The following is a 26,979-nucleotide window of genomic DNA, read 5'->3' as shown; positions in this document are numbered from 1 at the left end:
AAGCCCGCCCCTCCCGTCGCCGCAGCCCCAGCTCCTCCCTCGTCCGGCCCCCGGGGCGGGGTCTGTCGGCTCGCCCTCCCCTCGCAGCCTAAGCCATCCCTCCGTTAACCAGGTCCCCTCCCCACAAGCAACACGGCTTCTCTTCCTCCGCTCAGCGACAGGGGCTTCCCCTCAGCCTCAGCCTCAGCCTCAGCCTCAGCTTCAGCCTCAGCCTCAGCCTCCGCCGCGGCTACCGGCCGAGTCTCGCCGCGCCCGCGGCCCGCGGCCGCCGTGAGTCCCGGGGGTCGAACTGGGGTGCCGAGGACGGAGAGTGGGGTGGGAGGGTTGGGCGCGCCCCTAGCCGCCCCGCACGCGCCCCGGCGACCCCACCCTGAGCCCGCCCGGCCCGCCCCTGGGGCGCGGCGCCCGGCAACTCACTTCTCTCGTCGGCTTCCTCGCCCCGGCTTGCGGGGGCCGTCTCGGACGCCGCGGCGGCCCCGCGGCACCTGTGGTTCGGGAACCCCCTCAAGTTTTGCGGGGCGTTTTCGAGAGGGGCTCGCGGCCGGGGGCGGCGGCGGCCGAAGACCCCTGGCGCCCCCTGCGCGGCGGCGGATGCCATTGTCTGCCCCGCTCTTTTCTTGTCACCTCGCCGGGGCTCGGTCAGTGATGGAGTGCGGCCCCGTGGGGTGGCGGGGAGGCATCGGAGACGGCCGGACCCAGGAACGCTGGCCCCGAGCCCGCTCCGCGGCCGAGCCCATTGTTTTTAATACCGATCTCGAGGAATTGAGGTGCCCTGTGATTTGCGGCAAAAAAAAAAAAAAAAAAAAAAAAAAAATCAAAGCGTCGGTTTTTAAACAAGAGGCAAGGAATACTTGTTCCTTGCAAAAGCGGCTCTCGTCCCACGGTAGCACGTTATTTTAGCGAGTGAATTATTTAATCGTCCTATAAAGTGGCGGTAGTGGAGGGTTCAGGACCCCGCTGCACAGACAGCCTTGAATGGAAGCCCGTGCTCCTTCCCAAAGCAAAGCCCCAGCCCGCCTGGTCGCCGAGACCCAGAAACGCGGAGCTAAATAATCTTTTTCCAAGTTCTGATAACGGGCTTCCGCTGAACGCTGTCCGGCGGATGCTTTACTTGCCGCCCTCCCCAAATGCCGCTATCCGAACAGGACGCGTACGGGAGGCACTTCGATTTCCCCAATATCGTTCGCTAATTTTGTGCCAGGGAAGCGTTTTAAGTGAGGTGTGGAATAAGCCAGTTTTAACTTTAATAAAGTTAAAATGCCGCATCATACATTTTCAGTATCCTGCCGATGCCTGTTTGGATGAGTACAAAAAAAAAGGGGCAATAATTCCTTAACGAAATTTAGAGCCCATTTCCTTTTAAATTGGTTGTGGAAATTCTCCCACCCCATGTTCAAATTCAAGATGGTGCGGTGAATATTAAGAATCAGGCCGGAATCTTTTATGCAGTAACACAGTTAAAAGAACTTAACAATAGTTAATAGAAACAAAAAAAAAAAAGATACCCGCCTGAATTCTACCTTTAAATTACTTTTGTAGAAACAGTGCTTATCTGTCTGCTTTTGAGAAGACCGGTTGAATTACAAGATACAAGAAGCTTTTCTTAAAAATTAAGCATGTAGACTAATCGACAGATTTGTAGATTCCAAATATATATAAAATAGTTTAAGTGTGATACATGAAATAGTTTAAGTGTGATATACACTAGAATTCAGCATCCACTCCATCTCTAAATGCTTTTTTAAAAACTTTGAAGTATTTCATGTAATGTCTCTGAATGTATGTAACTCTTATTTTGGCTTTTTAAAGGTTTATATTCTCTTCCATTATTTTACATTACTACGTCTTTATTGTGTGAATATGTATGTTGGAATTTTTAAAAGTGAGATGAGCTACTTAAAAATTAAGCTTTTATTAAGAAAAACGTTCACTTACGGGATCTTTTTTGGGTTGATATTTTAGATCTTTTGTTTCTTATAATATGTAAGCATAAACTGAAGAGGACATTCTAAGTGATAACAGTCTGGTCATAAGTAATTCATCCTGGAACTAGAACAGCCTCAGAGTGAAAAATAGTAGGTCTCCTGTTTCCTTCAAATGTACCTAAACCAGTTGATGTCAACAGTTCTCTTTTGATGCATATAGAGAGAGTGTGGAATATAGCACAAGTATACAATAGTTTCTTAAATTGCAGAAGTTATCTTTCTTTTTCCTCAAAATTTTCACTCCAACTTAATGCCTGTTTTTCTTTTTGTTCTACAGACTCCAAACTTACGTGGAAACAGGGTGGGGTGGGGAGATTTGCATCTGGTAGGAAGATCTTTCTACAGGAATTGCCTCCTGCTTTAACTGGCATGGAAATATTGATGGCTGCTTATCATTTGTCAGTTAAAAGCCGGGTCTCCCAAAGCTTCTCTATAAAATATGTTATCTTAATCTTAACTTTATTGAATCAAAGTCTTGCATGTAATTTTGATTCTGTCTATCTTAACAGATGCAGTTTATGTTGCTTTTTAGTCGTCAGGGAAAGCTCCGACTGCAGAAATGGTATGTCCCACTATCAGACAAAGAGAAGAAAAAGATCACAAGAGAACTTGTTCAAACCGTTTTAGCACGGAAACCTAAAATGTGCAGCTTTCTTGAGTGGCGAGATCTGAAGATTGTTTACAAGAGGTATAATTTTTATTTCTCAGAAAGGTGAAATAGCAGAATCAAATGTTCCATCATTTGTAGTATGGGAATTGCAGGCTTTTGAGAGATGACACTTATAAATAATGATTAAGAAAGATTTAGATGAAAAAGATTTTAAGTTAAAGGTTCGTATTTTTAAAATGACCGTTCTTTTAATTGATTACCCAGGCTAAAATGATGAAAGCAGGGAAGTTGTTTTAAAACTAATTATGTTATTAAAGGCATAAATGATTATGCTTAATCATCTTTTTAGAAAAATTTAATAAATTCATTCCTTTGCAAGGGAAAAAACAGGATTAGTATTTTAAATTGTGTGAGTAATTCTGAGTTTAAGCATTTCCCCCTCCCTCTCCCCCCATATTTGTAAAGTAATACCTGATAATTGACATGCCATTTGTCTGACTTTTAGAATCTTACTTATAAACACTCTTTGGATACATAAAACATTTTGGTCACATAGAGGTTTTAAAATATTGTGTATATACAGGATCTCTTTGCCAGTAATGTTTATTAAATTGAAATATACTTGTTGCTGTGCTGGAGGTGTGATCAGGTCCGATAGATAACTTTGCCAAGAATAGATTTAAAAATTTTTGATGTTGCAAAATGGTTCATAGATTGGCTTTGAACATTAAACTTTTTAAAAAATGCTGTATGTCTTTACTAGTATCTGAAATTTTTAATACCTTAAAATAAATTTCTCAAGATTGTTCTAATCTGGGTAAAAGAAAAAAATGATTACTTTGTTTCTTCCCCATTTTTATTCCTTTTTACAAATAATTTACTGTATTTAAGATATGAGGGTTTCTACATAAAAAAGTCTCTGGGGGATGTGCAGAGAACTAACAGTACAAGCTTATCAAGAGGGTTGAGGAGAAATCTGAGTTTTATCTCAGTTTCCTGCAAGTATGGATGGAATTTTTTGTGGGGGAGATGGCAGAGGAAGTAATGAGATTATATAGGACATAAAGAAATTTAAAATCCCATAAACTCTTCTTTACGGTAGAATGAACTTAGTAATCTTTGGGTGGTTTTGTATCCAGTATTTGGTTTTGTTTGGAAAAATCCTAGTATTTTAGGGCTAGGAATTATCAGAATAACCTAGTCAAGTGATTTTTTTTTTTTTTTTGAGATAAAATTGGTATATACTATTACTTTTCAAGTGATTTATTTTTTATTTTTTCCCCTGGTTCTTATACTCATCATTTATTCTTTCAACAATCATGTATTAAAGCCTTCTATGTTTAAGGCACTGTGTTGGGCTAGTTTTTTTGTTTTTTGGTTTTTTTAAAAAGCTTTTTGCCCTTAGAACCTTAAATGAAGCCAGTGGACGGGAAGCTGCTCTTGTGACATCAAGACTGGAATCCTGTACACCTATTTACAGGGCCTCTACCCTGCCTAGGAGGTGGTTCCTGAGTTTGAAAATTGGCACTATTGATCAAATGTCAATTTTATTTAAAACAGAAAAACTGGAGAACTTGGGAGAAGTGACTTGTCCAAGGTCATATGCTAGTTAGTGAGTGGCTAGGACTCTAATCTTAATCTTGGAGGCAAAGATTTTAAACAGGGGTGAAAAAGCAGACTTGCCTTTTTTAACAGATCCTGGTAATTGGAGAATGGGTGGGGGAAGGGCTGGGACTGGCCCCTGAGGGATCTGTTAGGAGATTGCAGGCACTTAATGAGTTCCTTCCTGAAGGAAGACCTTGCTGTGGGCTCAGCAGGTGGAAAGAGCCGGTACCCAGGTAAGTTTTTAAGAGTTGGTCACTCCCGGGGTGGGGGTGAGGAGGGTGGAGGGATGGCAGTGAAAGAAGTGGAGTGGAGGGAAACCACATTTCTCTTTCTGTTGGCTGGGTGAGTGCTGAGCTAGTAGACAAGTTGACTTTGAGATGCCTCATTTTCTTGGGACTGGCATAGGCATGGAAGTCTAGGGGAAAATGGGCATAAAGTGTTAGATCACCAACATTCCAGCTGTAGGCAAAGGGGGAGGGGAGGGTAAGTATAGGGTTAGTAATGTCAGGGAAGAAGAGAAAGTTTCAAAAATAATGTTATCAGTGCCAAATGTTGCATTAAGTTCAATTAAAGTGAAGAAATAATCTGTTAGATTTTACAGTGAGCATTTCATAAAATGCCCTTTGTCAGGACATTTTCAGTGGAATAGTAGAGACAGAACTCTCGAAGAAATGGAGTAAAGTGAGAAGTGGAGACATTTAAATAGCAAATGTAGACTTTTGGGGGGGAGTTTTGCTCTGAAGGACAGAAGCCGTGGTAACCACCCATAGATAGGAATTGGGGACAGGGTTCAAAAAAGGTGTGAGAGACTTAAGCTTATTTTTAGATAGGGGAAGGAGTCCCCCGTGTGGAGGAGGAAAATACCAGCAAGGGAATCAATCCCGCAAATCAGGATTTCTGCAGCGGAAGGAAATGGCCTATTAAAGGAAAAGAAGGAAAGCACTAGTTGGTGTTCCTGCCCACAGCGTTCAGCCCACCCATGTTGGACCACCGCTTTTTCTTTAAAAGGCTATAAAGGGCAATCTAACCTGACTCTGATACTTGAATCAGGCTCCTATAAATAAAAGGTGCATTAAAAAAAAAAAACAAACAGCTTTATTGAGATAAAAATAACATACAAAACTTAGAATTTATAATCAGTTTTTCTATGTATCCTCCCCCATTTCATACTGAAAAGGTCATCTATTGTACTTAAAGACATATTTTCTGTTGCTATAAACAGGCGATTATTTTTCCCTAGTCCAGCTGGAAGAGAAGACCTAAAGAATTACTGCTTAGCTCCTGAGACATTCTGAGCTAGCATTTTTCCCTGTTTAGATCAGCAAGTAATCTTTATGTCTTTGTTCCTCAGGTTGTCTCATCCACTTTCTCCATCCTGAGTATTTTGCATAATAATTCTCCCTCTTGGGAGGGAGTAGCGGGAAGGGACAGAAGATAAAATAATGTAGCTGGAAAAAATTGAAAGTCTGGGGTCTTGAGTTTTATTTTGTTTTTACCACTAGCCAGTTTTGTGACTTTGGAAAAGTCATTTGGCCTGTTTCCTCATCTCTAAAATAAATGCTCTTGACGATCCTGTGAATACAGAAAACTTTTTTTAATTTCTATTTTGTGCAGCATGTTATGGAAGAGGCACTGGTTAAAGACTTAAAATTAAAAAATACACACGTCTCCGAATTTTACTAACTTGAGAATTTGTCAAAGAGTACTGTATTGATTTTCTTTACTAACAAAAGCATTTTTAATGACATACCAGCGGGTATTGAGAACAGCTTAGTTACATTCACCCACAGTCAGCTGATATTTAGCTGACTGCGGAGAAGTCATGGGTTTTGAATATAAGAATAGGCACTTTCAGATGTTCTCCGAGTGCTAGTAATTAGAGTAAGCCTTAATCCACTCTGCTAAAAATAACCAAACATACCTTTCTTACTAGTCTATTAATTTTACTTTAGATTTAGACTTACAAATATGTACTAAGAACAAAATAAGCTCATTATTGAATTTTTAAAAACAATTTGGTTCTAAAAATAGTACTTCAGGTTCTCATGGTAATTTTTTAGTAAATCAGTATAACAATTTTGATCTCTTCCTCTTCAAAGCTGTTAAAATATTGCTTTGAATGTTTTAATTTTTGCCAGGTGCAAGATTATTTAATCCAGTTACTGGTTATAGTTTTTAATATAAAACTTGGGCTCTAGAGTCAAATTGCTCTTTGTGGGGAGGTTGCTCAGGTAAGCCTGGGTCTTCTACAAATGTGAGCAATGGTATCTCTCTGGAAGTCTGTGTTGTGAAGATTAAAAATGGTGAAATATGCAAAAGCCATGGCTAACATTTAGTACCTCGCTCAGTGAGGGCTCAGTGGATGTTACCAGTTGTTATTATGCTTTTGTTTCCTTCCTAAGCTTTCGGAAAGGTGCTTTCTCATAACGCTGAATAACTAGATGTTCACCTACAATAAAACAATTCATTTAATTTGATGGCTCTTTTGTTGTAGGTTTTTATTCTTATTGTTACTGGTTGGCACTTAGATACATCAGTCCTGGTGATAATCAGATATTTCCAAATAATTCATTCAATTTAGGACCTTCGACTAGTGTTTAAGTGCTGTTTATTTGTAAGTGAAGAGGCAGGCAGTACTATTCGTAGGGAGTGAGGTCGGTGCAAGCATTAACGAGATCTTGAAATTAAAAGGAATTTTACCCCAAACTGATTATTAGTAATGGAATTATTTAGCATTCTGTTCATGTTAGCTAGTCATGTCCGGTATTTATCTACCATTTTAACATCAGTCCCGTTAATCTTTAGTTTTCTTAGTTCAAGAAACCTTACATATCACTTGTATCAATTTCTCCAAATCTAGAACTCTATTTGATGAGCATGCATTAGGGAGGATAGAGACTCGTAATATTCCGTTGCCTTCTGAACATAAAAACATAGGGTAGTGCTGGGAAAGAGAGGAAGCACTTTGTTCAAGTTAGAGGTGGTGCCCTGTTATGTCCTTCATGATATATGAACGCATTCAAATACTTTTCCAAGATTGCAGGAGACCCACCATTTTAAATAACTTACTGTAGAAGTCGGGTAGAATGGGTACGGCCAAAATCATGCTGTGTATGACAAGGGCTTGGTGGTGGAAGGAAGATGGAAAAGTGTCTCAAGTTAAGGTCCGAAGATCAGATTCCTTGTCCCAGTACACACCCACTTGGCAGGCCCTGTATTCTTGAGCTTTAGTTTTGTTTTTTTTTCCCCCTTCCATAATCAGCGATGATGGTGTTTGCTGTTCGAAAGATCAAATAAGATGAAAAGGTTTTGATAATATTGAAATTAACCGACTGTTATATAAATACTAGTTATACTGAAGAGCATGAATTCATTGAATTCCAAAACTGAGATTGCGTGCATTTGTATATTTTACATTAATGCTGTGAACATTATTTTATGAGCACTATTACTTTGTATATTATTTTACATTAATGCTGTGAGCTGTGATTGCCTATTGTGTTTTCCAAAAATCACTTAAAGGCTCTTCAGTGAAAATTACAATCTCAACTGAAATTTGTTTAGAATATCTTAGGTTTTTATTTTGTTTCTTTTCAAAAGCCTTAAATACACTCAACCATGTGAAAATTCTCTTTTTAAATCCTCAAAAGACTTGGTCATCATTTGCTATACCTCGAAGGTTTTATATAAGTAAGCTTTGGCTTTCTTGAGTTAAGTATAACCTTGTGTTAGAATCCTAATTCGAGGAGAATATGACTTTTCCAACCTTATTCCTTCTTCAAAGATGAATAACTTAAGCTTTCAGTTCAGCAGGGTAGAACCTGGAAAATTTGAGGACAGGTCTCCGTTTCCTGTGTTCTCCTACTCTAACTTCTGTAATAACTTAGAACTGTTGTTCTTGGTGGGGGGGGGGGATTATTCCGCAACCCTAGAAACCTTTTTTATTTTTATTTTTTTAATTCTATGTTGTTAGAAGTCAAAATAGTAGTTACCCTTGGGAGTGGGAGGTTGTGACCTGGAGAGGCTAGGAGAGGGGTTTCAGAGGTTCAGTAATTACTATTTAAGTCAGATGCTGGTACACAGGTGGGTTCACTTTGAAAACTCATTTATGACTTGTGTTCTCCTCTGTGTGTGTATCACACTTCAATAAAACGTTCCAGAACATTGACTTTACGTTAACAATATCTTCAATAAGTCCTTCAATTGGAGAGTTTATTTTCTTTTCTGTTTATCTGTAGTTTGAATTAGTCATGCAGTACATTTTGTTTTAATTAAGTGAACCTCAGAACAACCTGGGTCAGCTATGTTTTAGAATCTACATGGAAAGGAGCCTAAAGGGAAGAAGAGCAAAATGGTTACTTTTCCTAGATGGTGTGATTGAGTGATTTTCTTTTTTGCTTGCCTATACTTTTCAAACTTTCTCTTTTTTATGTATTTATTTTGTAATCTAGGAGAAAGATATTCTGTACTCTTGTAAAAGAGGAAGTAAACTATACACGTGAGATCTTTCACAATAGGATATGAAAATATATTTAGGAACCATGATTATAGGGTAAAATCTTTTTCACATTTATTTGTTTTTTGTCACAGATATGCTAGTCTGTATTTTTGCTGTGCTATTGAGGACCAGGACAATGAACTAATTACCCTGGAAATAATCCATCGTTACGTGGAATTACTTGACAAGTATTTTGGCAGTGTGAGTAGTATTTTCTTTTAGGGAATTGAATGCCGTAGTTTTTAAAATATTTTTTATAAGTTTATTATTTGATCGTCTTGGGGGTTCTGACTGTGGGAGAGGGAAGGAATAATGACTCTTACATGTCAGTGTGCCTAGTCAGTTAATTGCCAGAATTGCTTGACCCCACGAACCTACTCATTTAATTATGCTGGTGAGAGTGAAGTTTAAAATAGTGAAATAGAAAGTAGTCTAACTGCAAAGATTAATATTCTGGGAGTGCTTAGCGTAGAGCGCAGATTTGGTTAGCAGTTATAATCACATTATCTACCCAGGAAATATGTAGTTTAAAAGATCATTTTTTATGAGTAGAAAAGTTGCCTGTATTGGGAGTTTGCAGAGTTTGGTCTTACTTTAGCTTGTAGGCATTGTGTTTTCAAGTACTTGAGATCTGAAAATTAAGCTGACTAAACCAATGAAGCTTAGTTAGAAAGATGGCCATTTTTAGAAAGAATTAAGATGGATTCACTCTAGTTAGGTTTTGTTTACTACCTGATAGTAGCTAAGTATCTTTTGCTTTCTTCAGTTTTAACATTTATTATTTCTTTATTTTGCTTTTCAGGTGTGTGAACTTGATATCATCTTTAATTTTGAGAAGGCTTATTTTATTTTGGATGAGTTTCTTTTGGGAGGGGAAGTTCAGGAAACATCCAAGAAAAATGTGCTTAAAGCAATTGAACAGGCCGATCTTCTGCAGGAGGTAAGCTCCTCGTTCTCTTGACGAGACACTAGCATGTTTTGCTCTTGCCAGGGAGTGTCAGTTATCTTCCGTTATTCTTAGTTTCAGAGATTACTCTGAAGCATGCTTGGCATGTACTGTCCATGTCCAGTTTATTCATTGGAATATGTGTCAGTCACGTCAACTCAGTTATCTATGGATGGATTGTTTACTTTGAAGATGGTCTGCTGTATTGATGGCCCATCTTCGACCCCAAAACACTAGAGTCTAAACCTTTAGAGGATGGACTCCTCGAAAAAGGGAAAAGATTCATCAAAAGTAACAGTAATTTGAGAACTCTCCGTTCATTGTTCTCAATTACTTAAGATAATCCCTTTTCTCATTAACAGATAGATAGATAATTAGGAGTTGACTGAGATTATGGCATTTCATTCCAAATTGATTCATATTTTCACCTCATGTCCATTAAGTGCAGATGTAGCTAAGCAAATTATAATGTTATGATTGTACTTTATATATGTGTGTATATACACACACACACACACACACACACACACACATACATACATATATATATAATTGAACTCTAGTTTTATGTTAGGAAAACTAAAAAGTATTTGTACTTCTCTTAGCTCTTCTTAGATAGCAAACCACGTTTTGTCCAGTGAATGCATTCTTATCTTGCCTTGATATCACCAGAGCCATCAATAAACCTCCTTCCCTTTCTAATTTCTACATTTCTGGGTTACTTGTATCTCTGATGCATCTGTACCTTTAATTTCTGAAGCTTAAAATTTTTTAGCTAAGGCTCCCTTTTTTTGAAAACTTAATGATAACCTTAATTCAGGTACCAAGTTGAATTATGCTTTAGCAATAATTGTGGCTTTAATCAAACAGAAAGTTTATAGCATGAGAAGAATGGACTAGTCAATATGAAAAATGTAGTAAGTTTTCATTAAGGTAATTGACTCTCTTTTATTAAAGAAAGCTTTAAATCCAACTTTTTAAAAAATTTCACCTGTCCCTGCCTGCATTCCCTTCCTCCTGTGGTAACCATCAGTTTGCTCTCTATATCTATGATTCTTTTTCTGTTTTATTTTATTTGTTGTGTTTAAATCCTTTTTTTTTTTTTTTTTAAGCATTTCTGTTATAACAGAAATGCGAACTAAGAGAAGAAAAGTAGATCTTTTTCTCCCTTACAACTTACCCATTGGCCTCTTCAGGGAGAGGGAGGGCTCTCCAGAATCCCTCTGCATCAGTCACTGCCTGGGTCAGTTGTGGGGATTGTTCATTTGGGGTGACATCATCTGGGACATACAGACATATTAAATATGAGACAATGCATTGCACATTTAATGGTCTTGAATTACCAAGACAGTGGTTAAGGTGCTTATGCAAGTGAAAGATTTTGTTGGCTGCCCAGATTCCATTCACTGTTCAGTAGTGAGATGAGCGTAGCCCCTTTTCCGTGTGTGTACAGTTAGCCGTGGTTGTTTATTGATTGCACACATGTCACTGGGGAGAATTTTTTAACATCAGGTATGTTAACTACAAGCTCATAGTCTACTCTTATAAAATTGGTTTTAAAGCGAGCACCTTCTTAGTTTGCTGTTTACTAATCATACTTTTCTAAAAATTAGGTCAAAACCAGGATCAGGAATTGGGAACTTTTCATATTTGTCACTTCCCTTCATCAGTTTTATATTTTATTATTGTGGACTGTTCTGTCAGATCCTGGTATTTCCTCCAAGTTGTTCATCATTTCTTGATTGATTATATTTGCCTTAAAACATTTCTAAAGTTACTGAAGTTCAGCTTTTACTTTTAATATTTTTTTCTGGAGAGTACTGATATCTCCTTGTGTCTGGATTGTCTTTTAAACTCTCCTGGGAGATTGCTGGACTTTACAGTATGACAGATATGCTAAGTTTACTTTGTGGGATATATTGTATTTAATGTACTACGAGGTAAAAAAAGTTATTACAGGTCTACATTTATTTGTATGTGGGGGGGATTATATCTCCCCTATTGAAGTTTTTAATAGTGAGTAATGTCTCCCTTTTTAAAGTAGTATTTTTATATCTTTAATTGGGGAAGGTAGAAATGGAGAGAGGATCACAGGATGTCTATAGTCCCATGTAAAATTCTCCCGTCTCACCCTAGTTAAAAAAATTGACTGATGTTAATTAGTTCCTAGTCTTTAGAAGAGATCTTTGGTCCTATCTCTCATCTATCTGCAACTACCTTCACTTTGTTTTGTACATAAACCAAAGTGATAGTACATTAAGACATTTTCTGTTCGGTGGTACAAATGAAATCATTTTCCATATAATTTAGCCATTCAGGTCTTGAGAAGGCAGAAGGTGGCTAGTCTATTCTGAATTTCGAATGAGTTATAAATACATTGTAGGTTAAGGCCTTGATGAAGCCAAGCTACAGTCTGTATGGGATAGTAAGGCTCCATGTTAACAGGGTAACTTGTTACTCAGGTTATTCACCAACATACTCTCATAAGAAATCTAGGGATGACAAGGTGCTTGTTTCCTAAAATGGATTCATTCATATGTTAATATTTGTTTACATCTCTGGGGGAATATTTAAATATTGTTCATATAATAGATGGTGTAATAAGATGAGAGAAAGCATTCTGCAAGCTGCTAAAACAAAGTTTTTGTTGGACACCGTGACAACAAAAAACTATGATGATAGCTAAAGCTCACTGAGCACTGAGATATGAGGCATCCTATGCTAATCCTCAGGATGCCCTAAGAGTCAGGAGAGCCTGTTTAACAAATGAAGTAGGGGCTCAGTGAGGTTCCAATGACTGGTCCTACGTAGCATTTGGCAAAACCAGAATTCCAGACCCAGATCGAGACTCCAGAGCTGTGTAAAATCTTAACTGCTGTGCTGTCTTATATTGTCTTGGTATGTATATTTTAAATACTCTGTTTTAGATACAAGCTTCGGTGTTTCTCAGTAACATAATAAGAAAATTCATCATTCCTCTGGAGGTTTTTCTATATCGAACAGAGTAGTTTCCTAAGGCTAATGCCATCTTTACTTTTTTAGACTGAAAATTTTCATTGTCCAAATTATCAGTAGTTGGAATTTTAAAATTGGATATATAGATATATTTTAAAATTAGTTTCTTGTTGGATTTATCAAAACACCTGGCTCTATAGTAGCTTTTTTGGTCTTATAATTCGGGGTATAGGATTCACTCAATCTATGTCACAAAATTATTTTGTTTATAAAATTTTAAGTATAGCTGTAAAAATGTTTATCTAAATGCAACCTTAAATTTGTGAAAGTCCTAATTATTTGATTTTTATCTAGTTTTTCAAGTACAGTTGCCCCTTGAACAACATGGGTTTGAATTGTGCACGTCCACTTAGACTCAGATTTTTTCAGTAAATGCCCTTATTTTTTTTTGATCCGCTGTTGGAAGTCCATGCATGCGGAGGGCTGACTGTGTGCATTGATCTACACCGTTTTATATAGAGAAGTTAAGCATTCTCAAATTTTGATATCTTCAAGGGGTCTTGGAACCAATCCCTTGAGGATACTGAGAGACAACTTAAGTTTTGAGGGAGTCAGAAGTTATACTTGGATTTTCAACTGCACGGTGTCAGTACCCGATGCTGTGTCGTTCAAGGGTTAATTGTACTGTGATTTTTCTATTTGGTTTCAGGTCTTTTACTTGAATTAATTATTTCTAAACACCAAAGATGGCTTTGAATTTATAATGAAAATATCTGTTGGCTTAAAGATATATGCAAATCCCAAAATGATTTTGATTTAGTCCTTTTTATATTTGTGAAATACATATTTTTACCCTTAAGAATTTTTTTCAGAAAAATTTCTTTAAAATTTGCCTTTAGATCAGTTTGTATAAATATCATGTAATTTGTTTAGGGAGTCCTTCATTTTATAGGCAAACAGGGCAGGCAATGGATAGAGTAGATTTTTTATTAGCATATTATAGTTAGTAAAAGGACTGTAACATAAATGTGTACCTGAATAATAATTGCTAAAATATCAGACATTGTGATTAAATAGCAAAGATATCTTTTTTATTTTATTTAATTATTTGGTAAACAAGGGTTTTAGTTTTGACATTTCTAGACTGAACTCAGATTCCTTTTGGTATTTGATTGTTCGAATATTTAATTAGATTTGGGGGTAAAAGCCCAGAAAAATTGGTCCATTATCCAATCTTTAATGTTTGACGGTTGGAATTTAAAACATGTTTTCTTAACATGCCACTGGTACTTAACTTGATTCTTAAATTATTAAAGTGCAACATGCTGAGATTACTAAATTGACATTCATAGCAGTACTCGGAACATTTTCCCCCACCACCAATTAAATACCTATTTTAAATTAGACTTTTTAGAGGGGAGGGTGTGCCAGGGAGTGGTACAGTTGGATTTATTTTATAAACATACATATAATGACAAAGGAAATGTAGAGTTCATTTTCTTTGTAAAGCCAGGCAATTAACAGTTTTTCTCTGCTCCTTAATTTTATAGAGCCAGAATGAAGAATGGGGAGGTTTGTCTGAGGATATCTTATGATAAAGAGCCATCTAAGGCTTTAGTCCCTTTGACCCCCACCTTATTTATTGGTAACTACTAAATTTACCATTTTTGTGGCATGGATAAAATGGACTGTTTGTTGCACGTGAGATGATAGCAAGTCCTTGCTTGATCCATGGAGATCATATAGTTAAATACTGGGCTTTAACCCTCAGCGGTAGGTGCATGATGGTGTCGATCGATGCTTTGAGATGTGTCAACCTTTCTTTTGTACTAACTACTAACAGCATCGTTTTTGAAATTTGTTCGGGGTTTCCTTTTGAGCTTTGTTTGCTGTTGGTATTGTTTCTCACTGAAGTAACCTAAGAAATGAAAAATAAATGAAGTACCAATAGCAAGCGTTACACTCATGAATTTGCTTCTACTTGGAGATGATCCACTTTATGAACAATTTTACTGGATTTACAGTTGTTGATCTGCCTCGTTTAGAAAGTGGTGGCACTCTATGGAGAATTAGTGCTTCTAAAATTGATTTGTTTTAGTACTGGGATTGCATGATATATCTTAATACTATACAACATCTTTGTGGAATTCTTAATTTATAAGTCTGTTGGACTCCATAAAAATGGAAAGGTAAGACTCTTAGGAGAAAAGGTGATTTCTTTAAAAAAATAAATCTTTTGTAACTTAAAATTCTTTTAAGTAAATAAGTACTTCTTGAAGTGTTTAATGCCTTTTAATATGAAGTTTGGGGGGTTTTTTAAGTTAAAATCTTGCTAATTTCGAATACTTAGGCATGGTAGTCAAACTCAAGAATTACTTGCATTGTTTGAAAACAGATGCTTTCAAATATATACAATAATATTATTTAACAGGAAAAAGCATTTTGATATAAGCCCTCTTAGACAAATTCCTGTAATTCCTTTGTAATTACCAATATTTATGTTCAAAACCTTTACGCCTAAATCTTTTTCTTTTAAATTGGGTTAAAAGTTGACCAGGCCGTAGTCTTTTATGCCAGCACATTTTCATTTTTTATAGTTAAGCTTGCTTGAGGTATGCTAGAACAAATTTTGGATAAGTGAGGTTTAGTTACATTAATGCTCAAAACGGTAAATATAGAAAGGAGGATACAGAAAAAAAACAGAAGGGAGAACAAATCTTGCCTTTCACTTTGCATTTAATAAGAAACAGCAATATCTTTGGTCACTAGTTTTCAGGTTGTAATCATTTTGCTGTATGTTTATGTTTTTTTGAGCTGTTTTTATTTGCTTTTCAGAATTCTAAGGATTCCCTTCTGCTGTTTGATTTTAACTCATTTTAAACCATCTCTTTCTACTCTGGGCTATTTGTAATAATGAAAAGTTGGAATAACTTACAATAGTAACTGTAAATGTGATTTTCAAAAATATTTGACAAAAACCCACAGAAATACATTTTTATATCACAATAGTTATATTCACATAAACCAAAAAAAATTTTCTAAAGTAATACTCTTACTTATTTTGTAGTCTCACATTTTGTTCTGTTCCATTTTTCCGTGCTCATTTTTACTTACTAAATTGATTGCATGAGCCCTAGGATTAGGGCCTGCAGAGAGCATATTACTAGCTGTCGGTGATTTTTTTTTCTTTAAAATGTACTTTTTGAAAAATTTCAGGATTTCAGTTCTTTTTTCTCTATTGACATATTATTTTCTTTTATTGTTTCCTCTGTTGCCTTTTTTTAAAAATAAAAATTCCAATTATAGAAACATTAACAAATACAGGCAAAGTACAGTAGAACATAATCTTACCCACCAACCAGAGACCATTAGATTAACTCACTGTTTTTCAACTGGGGTAGGCGGGTATTTGTGCCTCTCCAGGGGACACTGGGCAGTGTTTGGACACAGTTTTGATTGTCGCAGCTGGTGGTGTGGAGCTACTGGTATCTAGTAGGTTAAGACCACCAGAGATGCTGCTAAACATCAAACAGTGACCAGGACATCCCTTCCAGAACAATGATTTATCCTGCCTCAAGTGTCAGTAGTGCTGAGGTAGAGCAATCCTGGTGCATGTAAGTTAACATTATGGAATTTATAGATTTCATTTACATTAAAGATGGTTACATCTTTTTAATATAATAGTCTGGAGTATAAACTGGCTAGCCGAAATGAATCAAAGGTAGGAGGGGGGAAAAGAAAAAAAAACAGAATTATGAAAGGAGGATAAATGTGCTTGAGAGCACGTAAATAGCTGTAAAAAGCATCTCTGAATCACCGAAATTACTTTTACTCAATAAACCGTTCCTAGGGAGATAATCTATGGTCGACTTTAGCACCTAACCCACAGCAAAGCTTGTGGGATGTCACTATGTAATTTAATTTCCTCAATCACGGAATCTGTTAATGTCTGTTAAGGTAATTGAGTTTTTACCTGGAAACAATTGAATATATCCTGCAGGCAGTTAGAAAACTTTTGAATTTTCTGCTCATTTCCCATCCACCTTAGGGATTTGGTAATTTCTTAAAGGAGGACTAGTTTAAATGACCAGAATTTTGCATATATAGACTTTTATTGCATATAGACTTGTGGGAGAGGGGAGGTTCTACCCAATTAGCCATAAATAATTTACTTAGTAAAGATATTTAGAGTTTGAATATTTGAAATTCAGTGATTCCAAGAAATCTTTTATGTTTTGAAAATCCTGATTAAATTTAGGGTATTTCAAGTTATAATCCAAATGGAATATCAAGGCAAATATTATGCAATGACCCTAAAGTATGCTTAAAACTTTCTTTACAGTCTAAAAGTTACATTTACTAATTATTCTGCTTTTTTAATTTAAAAAGTACAGTTAACTGCCAGAGAAAATAATTTATCACTAATAGGTTTTTAGAACAGGGTTTATTAAGATGTAGTTAAGTTATCTCCATCATTTTAAGAAAATTTATAAAATAAGTATAGTATAAATATCAATAGCACAATTAAAAAAGACAGTAGTAGATGAGAGTAAATAATTCACAGATGAAAAAAGAAACAAATGGTTCTTTTACCAAGAGTCTAAATTAAAATATCAATTAGACTTTTGGGGTTGTTTTTTGGATTGGCAAAGATGAGAGTGACCTCCTCGTTTGCTGCTGTGAGCACTTGTATTCTGTTTTGGAGGATTACTTTGGTGATATCTATTAATGGTTAAATATGTACACCTTTGACCCGTCAGTTGCACTTCAAGGAGTTTTATGCAACAAAAAATACACAAATTCACCAAGGCACATGCTCAGTATAATATTAAGCCATCGGAATGTACACAAACATCTGTCGATGGGAAATAGGTTAAGGAAATTACAATATGGCCATGCATGAAACTGTTACCTATAAAAGAAATGCGATTGATTTCTCTGTGATGATATAGAAAAGATACTCCAGGTATATCAAGTGAGAAAAGATCTTAGAGCAGCACAGTAACTTAATGGTATTACCTCTGAAAATGTTTGAGTGCCCTTCTTTTCTAGAAGTGTAAAACAAGCATGTATTTTATACGTATTTTTATATAGATTTCGTAATTTGTAATTTTTTAAAAGAATGACAAAGTGCTCCTGTGTGAATGGAGGAGTATGCATTGTGTTGCTCAGGCAAAACTAGAGTAGAATTTGCTAAGAAAGTCAGCCCACGAAGTGAAGCACTTGTGTGCTCCTGGCCATTTTAGATACTAACCATCTGGAGCAACCTTATTGCTATTGCCGCTCATTGCTAACTTAAGGTTAAAAAAAAAAAAAAAATCACTTGGCTTTCCTAGTGCCTCACAATTGCTTGCGAAATAAGAGTGACACCATGAGCCCTGTCATCTAAAAGGTACCTTATAAAGTGCTTTCAATTCTTTTCTTTTTATTCATTGCTAAAACTAGATCTTTGTTAGTTTGGATAATCTCTGGCTCTTTGGTCTTCAGCACAAGGAATATGGCTCTGCAGTTGACAGTAAGTACTTTGCCAGAGAATTTAGTGAGGGGCAGTCAAAAGGACCACTGTATTCTAGAACGTGATGGACAAAGGACACTACTTCATAGTGCAAGGGATAAATGAAGCCCCTTTACAAGAAAAACTGGAGTAGAGCTCTAACTTGAACTTACACTTATATATTTATTTTTCATTAAATATAAATGATTTTCTCTGACTACATTGTGTACTAGAAAATCAGACTAGGTTCTCAGTTTTGGATCTGATACCACTAGTTTACTTAAGCATTTCTCATCTCCAGACTAAATTAGCCTTCAGGGTAATTGCTAGCTTACCAGTTTCCATTAGTTTTCTCAGATCGCTTTACTTTGAGTCATCAGCCTAGTATGGTGAACGTCTGGCAATTTTTAAGGTTATGGGGTTTTTTTAAAGGAACGAACATAGGTGGTTTTGAGAACAGGTGTAACTTAATTTTTCTCTGCTGTTTGTTATCCTACATTTCCCACTCTATCTGGTCCTTTTTATGGCAGGGAGGAGATCATTCTTGGTATGGAGGAAAGTCGAACATGTATGTATATTGAGAAGGAGCTTATGCAGACAGTGATGGGAGACAGGAATAGAATAGAGGGGAAAATAAATTTGGAGAGTGAATGGGAATAGAATAAAGCATTGGTCTTGGGTAAGAGTTTTCTTTTGTTATGAGGAGATAGGTAAAGCGGTAGATTTTTTTCCTCGTTAGTTGGGTGAGCAAAACAGAATGTTGTCATTTCTTGGCTTTGAGAAGCTCTATCTAGTGGAGAGCTGCTGGGGACTGAGGAAAAAGAGGAGGCAGAAAACTTGAAAATGTTAAGGGTTTGAAATAGACTTAATGGGGTGCAAATCAGTGATGAGCAAAAGGATTGGCCAGGATTGAAGGCCCATTTCAGATAGAAAATAATGCCTAATCTTTCTTTATTCAAATAATAGATCTCCAAAGAATCTGTACTAAGGGCAACTTGTAGTTTGTATTTGTGCAATACAACTGGATTAAACTTTTTTTTAATCTTTTCCTATTTTCATTCTGGCTTTATTCACACATAATCTAAATCAGTGACGTTTTAGTGTATTAAGAAGCTCAGCTTGCTGGATAGAAGGTAGTATGTCTAGTTCTGCACAGACTTTACTCTCGCCCTCTCTTATTCTTAATATAATTATTCCATGACCCATAAAATGTAGTGGTGGTATGAGGGCCCGGAATACTGGAGTTATATTTAATCCACCATAATAGTTTCTTTGTATATAAGAAAAAAAATAACTTGGTTAATTATGGGCATATCTATCATTTAAAAATTGACCATAAATGTTAAGTTGTCATTAAGGCATTTATTTATAGCATAACTTTTTCGGACCCTAACAGTCTAAACCGGAAAGTTATTTAAAACATGTCATAGCAACTTAGTGGTAAAAGAATATTTATTTTTGTGCATTTTACGTTTTCTTCTTGAACGCTGTTTTTGCAATAAAGAGGGTTTTCTCCTTATGGAGACTATTATTCACAATTGATGAATGCTAATTTCTTAAGTACAATAATCTGGGTCATTGGCTCTAAAGAATAGTTTGGTTTTTCATCAACCCTTTCCTGTCCTAAATGTAATAAAAGGTCTTTCACCCTCGAAAAGTTTTCCTAAAGAATTGCTTGTTCTTTCTTTCATAGTAACTCTTCTCTGTGGAGGAATGGCTGTGTACTCAGCCCTATATGGGGAACTACTTTTTCTTTAAATGGACATAAGCTCTCCATGGTTGGTTTTTACATGGTATGCTATAAAATTAAGAGATAAAAAGATTAAAAGCTATAATATAAAGACTCAAAGAATTGGTATTATTTAGATGAAAGGTATTTTGACAGACTTAAACTTTTCTTATTCTTTCTCCAGAAAACAGAGAATGCATATCCCAGCAAGAGTTTCATGGGGTGTAAGAAAGCATACTAGAATACGTGCTGGAGTACTGACATGCAACAAAATGTAGTAGGATATATAACTCAGTTCGCAACTATAATTTCTTCAAGTTTGTTATTTATATTTTAGCATTATCTGAAGTTTAATTACATTAAGTCCCAAAGAATAGTCCCAATTATTTCATTTAACTGATATTTTCTTATGGAAGTTTGCTCTCGTAATGATCCATCATTTATAGTTTTACATAGAGAATATTGAAAGAGGTTCATTGACAAAAAAGCATTATTAAATACTGTGACTCACTAATGCCATCGATACAGATATAGAATTCCCCTACCAAAACGAGAGCTTATATAAGAAAACGAACCATTTGGGCGTTCAATTTATTATTAATATTATTTTAACTTCTTCATTCTGCTATATTCTGAGTGGGGGAAAAAAGGCAATTAGCTCTTTAAACTGTTTAAGAACTATCTGAGGATTAAAATTTAACTGGCTTTTCTCCTCAGATCCTTTTATATTTAATGGTTATTATATAAGGGATGTTACATATTTTTTTGGAACCGTTTACATGACTGTGTAGCCTACCATTTCAGTGTCAAGCTGAATAAATATTGAAATGAGGGTACTTGAAAAGCACTCAAATAAGTGGTTTAAAACTTTTGAGTCATAAGCCTTTCGGTGGGGATGTAATCCCTTTTGTGAGAGTCTGAAGGGCTATGGGCCCGCTCCTCAGGAAAATCAGTACATGATTTTGCCTCTAGTTTCAGGGGGTTCTTGGAGTCCCTAGAAATCCATCTCTGGACACTTAACAAATCTGTTTGGAGAGTTCTTTCAAATCTATCTTGAGGATTATTTAAAAAATAATATCCTTAGTCTCAGAGACATAGTCTCTGGATTTCTTTTTAAGCTAAGTGAACAGTTCAAAAACTTCCATTGCTACTTGCTAAATACTAAATAGGTGACTACTTTCCCCTTTTTCTTGGGATTTTCCTTTAGGATATGTGAGTTTATGGTCACCCTCGGATGTAACAATTGTCATTAAGGGATTAAATTCCTTTACTTCGTGTAGTAAAATCCTGATGAACTTGAACACTGGTGGGAGAAGGGAGCATTCTAGTTGAATTTTCAGTTAACTCTGTTGACCAGATGACGTGTATTATCAGTAAATACAGTGCTTTAAGATTCTGTAGGATGTAGGTCGTTTCGACGATCATTATACACAGTAAAGTTAGTAAAAGTTGAATCTGAACTCCCGGTCAGTTTAGAAGTTAAATACTCAGCCATAAACCAAAGAACAAAAAACAAACATTTTAAGTTTCACTTGTTTACTGTGTACTAAACATTCTAGAAATCCGATTGTCTATGTCAGCGTGTATACTGTGTGTAAGAACATGTGCATTTCTTTTGTAGCCACGTCATGAATATTTTAATGTCCCCGTGTACTAAATGACTCCTCATCGTGTGTGCAGAATTTCACAGAGGAAATAGAGAGCTGATATACTTATGAAAGAAAATATCCTCAGCTTGGTGACTATCTTGTGTAATAACAATAGAACATTTCAGAACCAATACCTTTACAATTGTAATTTTTTTCCTGTTCCTATTCCTCTTTTCTGTTTCATTTTCATTCTGTATGTGATCTTGATATAGCTTATTCCTGCTTACAACTGGTTTGATTTCTTCTTGAAAAAATATGACCTGTGAATGTTTTGAGTAATATTTCATCTTAAACACATCCATGTTATCATTTGCACACCACCTGATAATCCTGTAAGAGGAAAACCTAGCAACTGTTACATGTTTACCAAAGAAAATACAGCTGAAATGCTAGGTCTAAATAAGCAGTGCGGTAATACATAGTGTGGTTTGGTCTTCAGATGTTAAAGAAAAAAAATAAAACTATATTTAGTGTGACTATATTACAGTCTACGTGAGCTATTGTGTTCTAATGTATCACGTAAAAGTGTATTTTGGAATACAAGAAAGTAAAACCTGTACTGTTATATTTAAGGTAAAACATTCGGTTTTTAAGAAATTTGTAATACCATATTTATTGAATCACATTTGTGCTATATAATATCAGATAATCCCTTTAAGAACTATCTAGAAAGCTATGTCAGAAAATCTCATCTGCAATATCTGTTATTCAATAGAACCCTTTCAAAGTATTAATACTGTATTTATATAGTCAGAGTTCTAATGCTTAGTTTAAATACTTATATTTTACTAGTTATGGTTTTATAATATATTGTCCTTTAAAATACTTAATGATTTGTTAACTATGGTTTTATATTTTCGAATATTAAAACCTTTAATATTGATCATTATTGTGTATACTTCTAATAAAACATGCAACATATTATAAAAGGAAAAGATAATTCATTGTTTGTATCTAGAGAGTTTAAAATTTAAAGCCTGAGTTAAGTAAGCTGTCATTAAACAGTAAATTCAAAAGATGCTCAGACTGGTTTATCACTGAAAGAAGACCTATGAAAATGTGTTAGGCAGATATGCAGATCAGTTCTTCCATTCTTAACCATTCTTGCTGTACTGCATTACATTTGAAGCCCCTTGATGGGCTATCATGAGAAATGGTAGCATTATACATTGAAAGCATTGGGAAACGTTGGTTTTTCATTTCCATTTTTTCCCTCCATGCCTCCCGCTGCCCTGCAATTTATTATCTGGTTTTAATGCTGCATAAATATGCATTGTCTCATGCCTGTTTGCTTTGGATGCAGTGTGCTGAGCTGTAACAAGATGTTGCTTCTTTTGTTACCTGTATACAGCTGCTCGCTTTAAATTAGTAAATTCTGAAACGGCTTTCCTTGCATGTCTAAAATAAAAATATTGCATGTACTTTGTCTCATGTGAATGACTTTTCTTCTCCATCCCTTTTGCTAATGCATTTTACGTTTAGTTTTTCCAGGTAATTTTTTAAAATCATGGTCAAAAACTCTTAACAGTATTTACGAGCTTAACCATTTTTAAGTGTTACAGTTCAGTAGTCTACGTTAAGCATCTTTACATTGTTGTGCAACAGATAGATCTCCAGAAATTTTTCATCTTGCAAAACCGAAACTCCATACCCAATAAACAACTCCCCGTTTCCCCTGCTCCTCAGCCCTTGGTAACCACCATTTTACTTTCAATGCTTCTGTGAATTTGACTCTTGTCAGTAATAGTTTTTCTAGCTAATTTTGAGCTACAATTTTAGTGTGAACATGTGCAAATTACATTTTATAAATGCAATTGGGGGGAAAAAAACTTAATGTACTACTTGTACAAATCTCAAAGGAATAAAATGTGTAAACGATTCTTTGAAATTAGGCCTTTTAGAAAGGACAGATATTTTAAATAATGCATATTTGATCAGCAACATGGTTCTTTTCGAGAGATGCTATATATAAGATTGCAGGCAGTGAGCACATCAGGGAAATCTGACCAGGGAATAGGATGAGGGACATTTTTACATGGGTTAGCTAAGAATATTAGCTGTATAGAACTCAATGTAGACATCCTTTTAATACATTAAAGATTGTACGATATTTTATGGAAATGATTATTTTTAAGTGGCTTCACTCGGCTTCAACAAACCAACACTCGCTACTCCTAATCACGTCATCGACCACCACCACCCCATTTTGCCCTGTTATTTCAGTGCAAGCCCTAGACATCCTATCTTCACCTTTAACGCTAAAGTGTGTATCCCTAAGAGGGAGGAACCACACCCCAAATGAACAGTAATTCCTAATACCTTCTCTTTGGTTCAATTTTGCCTAATTGAAAAATGCAGTTTTAAAATCAGTTTTTTAGAACCAGGTTCCAAACAAGGCTCACATTGGATCTGGTTGATGTCTCTTAATTTTAAACAGCTCTTTTCTCCCCCCTGCCATTGCCTGAAAAATAACCTTTTTCACTCAAGCTGATTTTTACCCATTTTTCATCAATACGGAAACATAATAAAAGGTCATCCATCATATGAACTTTATAGAGAGCTGGTTTATAGTGCTTCATTTAGTATTAAATGCTAAATACGTTCATTTGGATTTCAACTGTAACATCAGCTAACAGATTTTTGAGCACTTTCTGATTCGGGCACTAAAAGCTTTATCTTCCTAATATTTACATGTGAAGGTAAGTACTATGATCCTTGTTTTCCAAATAACAGACCATAGAGTAAGTTATTTAAGATTATTCCGTGTTATGCTTTACATACAATTAAACAATGTATGTATGTATTATTTTTGTATTTATGGTTTAATATAATTTCCCTTTTCCTTGTTTTGTGCTGTACCACCATCAGGATGCAAAAGTAAGTTATTATCGGATACTAAAAATTCTATTCCTCCATTAAAGTATACTGTGCCTTGTAATTACAAAATTGTTGCTATTAGCACCAGAAATTTGACTTACTTGGTCTTTTTTATTGCAATGTGCAAATCAGCTACTATGGGAAATTTTTAAGTAGTTTTTTTCCAGGTATCCTGCTTTGTCTTCCTTTGACGTTTAAAAATGAGTATTGGTTGTTACATAGGACTAAAATGCTTTTGTCCCAGAGCATTCTTTCTGTATTTCCTCCACCAAAGCCATTAGTTGCCCTGGGGAGGTCTGGGGAGGTGAGTTTCTGAAGCTGCTGGAGACAGTTACATCAAAAACTGAGTAAAAACTCAGAGGAAGACATTTCTATAAATACATGTGATCACCCCCCCCCCCCCCCAAAAGCATGGGCAACAAAATTATGTGAAGAATTGAGAGAACTCGGGGGTTTTCCTGCTTTTCATTTAGGGGAGGTTTTGAATTTTAACACTTAAGATAACTTACCTTTCCTGTAGATAATTCGGTAGAAATGCTCTCTCAAATTGCTGGTGGGTTTGGCTGCTTTTTGTGTTACAGCAATGGTGCCCACCCAGCCCACTGGTAGGTAATCAATAGGTATTTAATGCATGCCGAAAACACCCTGTGGTCTCTTAGTAGTAGAATGTGCTCGTACCACTGAATTGCTTGTGTTTTCCGAATCTTGCTCGTCCTGTGTCAGTTTCACATGCCGAGGCCACCCTGGATCTGCTTACCAGAGTCTCACATTTCCCTCCACAGGAAGCCGAAACCCCACGTAGTGTTCTTGAAGAAATTGGACTGACATAACTCTCCTCCCTTGTTGACGACTTCTTGTGGCATTTTCACACACTGTAGATGGTCACTGCCTTCATGTCCATGTTAGCTAATGGTGTAAGATGACGTCTTGTCAGTATTACTGTTTTTGCTCAGCTGCTTCATTCAGGGCTACACAATTTTTTTTAAAGGGAACTTTGGTTAATCAGTTGATGACTTAAGGGGCTTAAATATGAATTACAATCATGTAGAAAAAGGGACCTGGATATTTTAAGGTTTACAGATCTGTTTTAATATAATGTATATATATGAAAATGACACAATCAGGCGATATACATTTATTAATTAGTCTTTGGCAAAGGAAACTTAAGAAACCAAAGACTAGTGCACTTCAGTATATATGAAAAGAAAGGGAATTGACAGATCACGTATCAAACGAATGAAAATTTAACTGTTGAAACAAAAAGAAATTTATACCAAAGACCCTTATCGGAAACTACATACCTTAAAGGGAATGAATACACATATGACTAAATTGGAATTATGCTGTTTAACACTAAATTTCTTAGCCATTCCAAACCTGGGACAAGGGAGACTCATAATCGTGAGCATGTTATTTTTAAGGCAAAGGAACATTTGACTCCTGAGGTAAAACTCTGTGGCCATAATCATCTAGTCACTTAGTTGGATTGTTTCTGATGTCCCCAAATCAAATGGAAATGTTGACTTCCCAGGACTTCTTCCCGACAGCGTCTGACTAAAATGTGTTCCTGTCTTCACCAGGTGTTGGCTAAGCCGTTTAAAGCACCAATATTCTTTCTGGGATGCTTGTTACAGCCAAATTTATTTTGCTCTCCCCTGTGGCTGCCCTCCACTTAGAAGTGCTACAAACCTTAGGGCAGCTTTCTGCCCTTCCACGGCACTGCTTAGTTATCAGAGATCTTATAAAAATAAAAACAGACACCACCTTCCATATAAAAGTGCTAGCTGAATGAAGGAAAATGGCATCAGTGGGCCCTGTATTTTTAAAAGCTGTTTCAACGTCACTTTTATACATACTTCTACATATATGTCTTGACAGTTTACACTTTCATTTGTATCTGCTGGGCTGGATTAAGCTTTGTTGTGATTGTGACCAATATTCAGGCCACGTGTGCACTGTCTTATCGCATTGCCAATTAACTGTAATAAATGCTCACCGTACACCACTGTAATGTGTTTCTCTTTCCAAAAGTTGTCAGCAACTCTGTGGAGAGCTGCTGAAGGAAAATTTTTAAGTTTATTTTTTTTTTTTTTCAGTAAAATGTTGAAAATTCACCTCCACTTGAATGTGGTTGTTAAAAGCACACACAAGATAAATGGCAGATTTAAGGAGTCTTCATATATTTCAAGCCCATTACAAAAATAATGCGAGTTCCATGCTACCGAGAGTTTATCCACACATTTTCAATCAATAAATGCCGCTTAAAAACCTTGATGCACTTGACTTCTACTTTCTGAATGAGCAACTCAGATCACTCCAGGTAATCAAAGGTATTATGCATCACCTGGAAACCTCCCCACACTCCCCCCTATGAACTGGAAGGTGCCAGCACACTCACCCACGTGACCGACATGTGCCAACTACTGCCTCGTGTAAGCAGCAAATCAAAGCTTAGTTATGGAACCTATTGGCTGCAGATGAGAAGTGTTACATACTAAAATGAGGATATTTAAGAACGGGACAACTATCATCAAATTAAGTTGCTAGCTAGTCTGCTAAGAAAAACAGTTACTTGTAGACTTAAAGAGCCTCCAATGCACTGCTATTGACTCACTGAACAGGACTGTGGGC

General features: G+C 36.2%; 1 protein-coding gene across 6 annotated transcripts; it reads left to right on the top strand.

The window, feature by feature from the left end:
* The first annotated feature begins 108 nt into the window (after nt 1-108).
* Nucleotides 109-26,622, top strand: AP1S2 (adaptor related protein complex 1 subunit sigma 2). Of its 6 annotated transcripts, XR_004952763.1 has the most exons (7): nt 109-270; nt 2,495-2,673; nt 8,791-8,899; nt 9,501-9,638; nt 14,150-14,244; nt 24,340-24,348; nt 25,131-26,622. XR_004952763.1 is itself a non-coding variant. In XM_016118781.2 (6 exons), the coding sequence occupies exons 2-6, from the start codon at nt 2,495-2,497 to the stop codon at nt 25,176-25,178; spliced, it is 483 nt and encodes a 160-aa protein (XP_015974267.1). In that variant the 5' UTR covers nt 109-270; the 3' UTR covers nt 25,179-26,622. The 6 variants fall into 6 exon arrangements, 4 of the variants coding, with proteins under 4 accessions (XP_015974267.1, XP_015974264.1, XP_015974281.1 ...); XR_004952762.1 differs by lacking the exon at nt 24,340-24,348; XM_016118781.2 differs by lacking the exon at nt 14,150-14,244.
* The last annotated feature ends 357 nt before the right edge of the window (nt 26,623-26,979 follow it).

This window comes from Rousettus aegyptiacus, unplaced genomic scaffold (genome assembly GCF_014176215.1).
Source record: "Rousettus aegyptiacus isolate mRouAeg1 unplaced genomic scaffold, mRouAeg1.p scaffold_m13_p_9, whole genome shotgun sequence".
Classification (NCBI taxonomy): Eukaryota; Metazoa; Chordata; class Mammalia; order Chiroptera; family Pteropodidae; genus Rousettus; species Rousettus aegyptiacus.
Note: the sequence above shows the minus strand (reverse complement) of the source record. Positions and strands in the feature narration are given on the sequence as shown.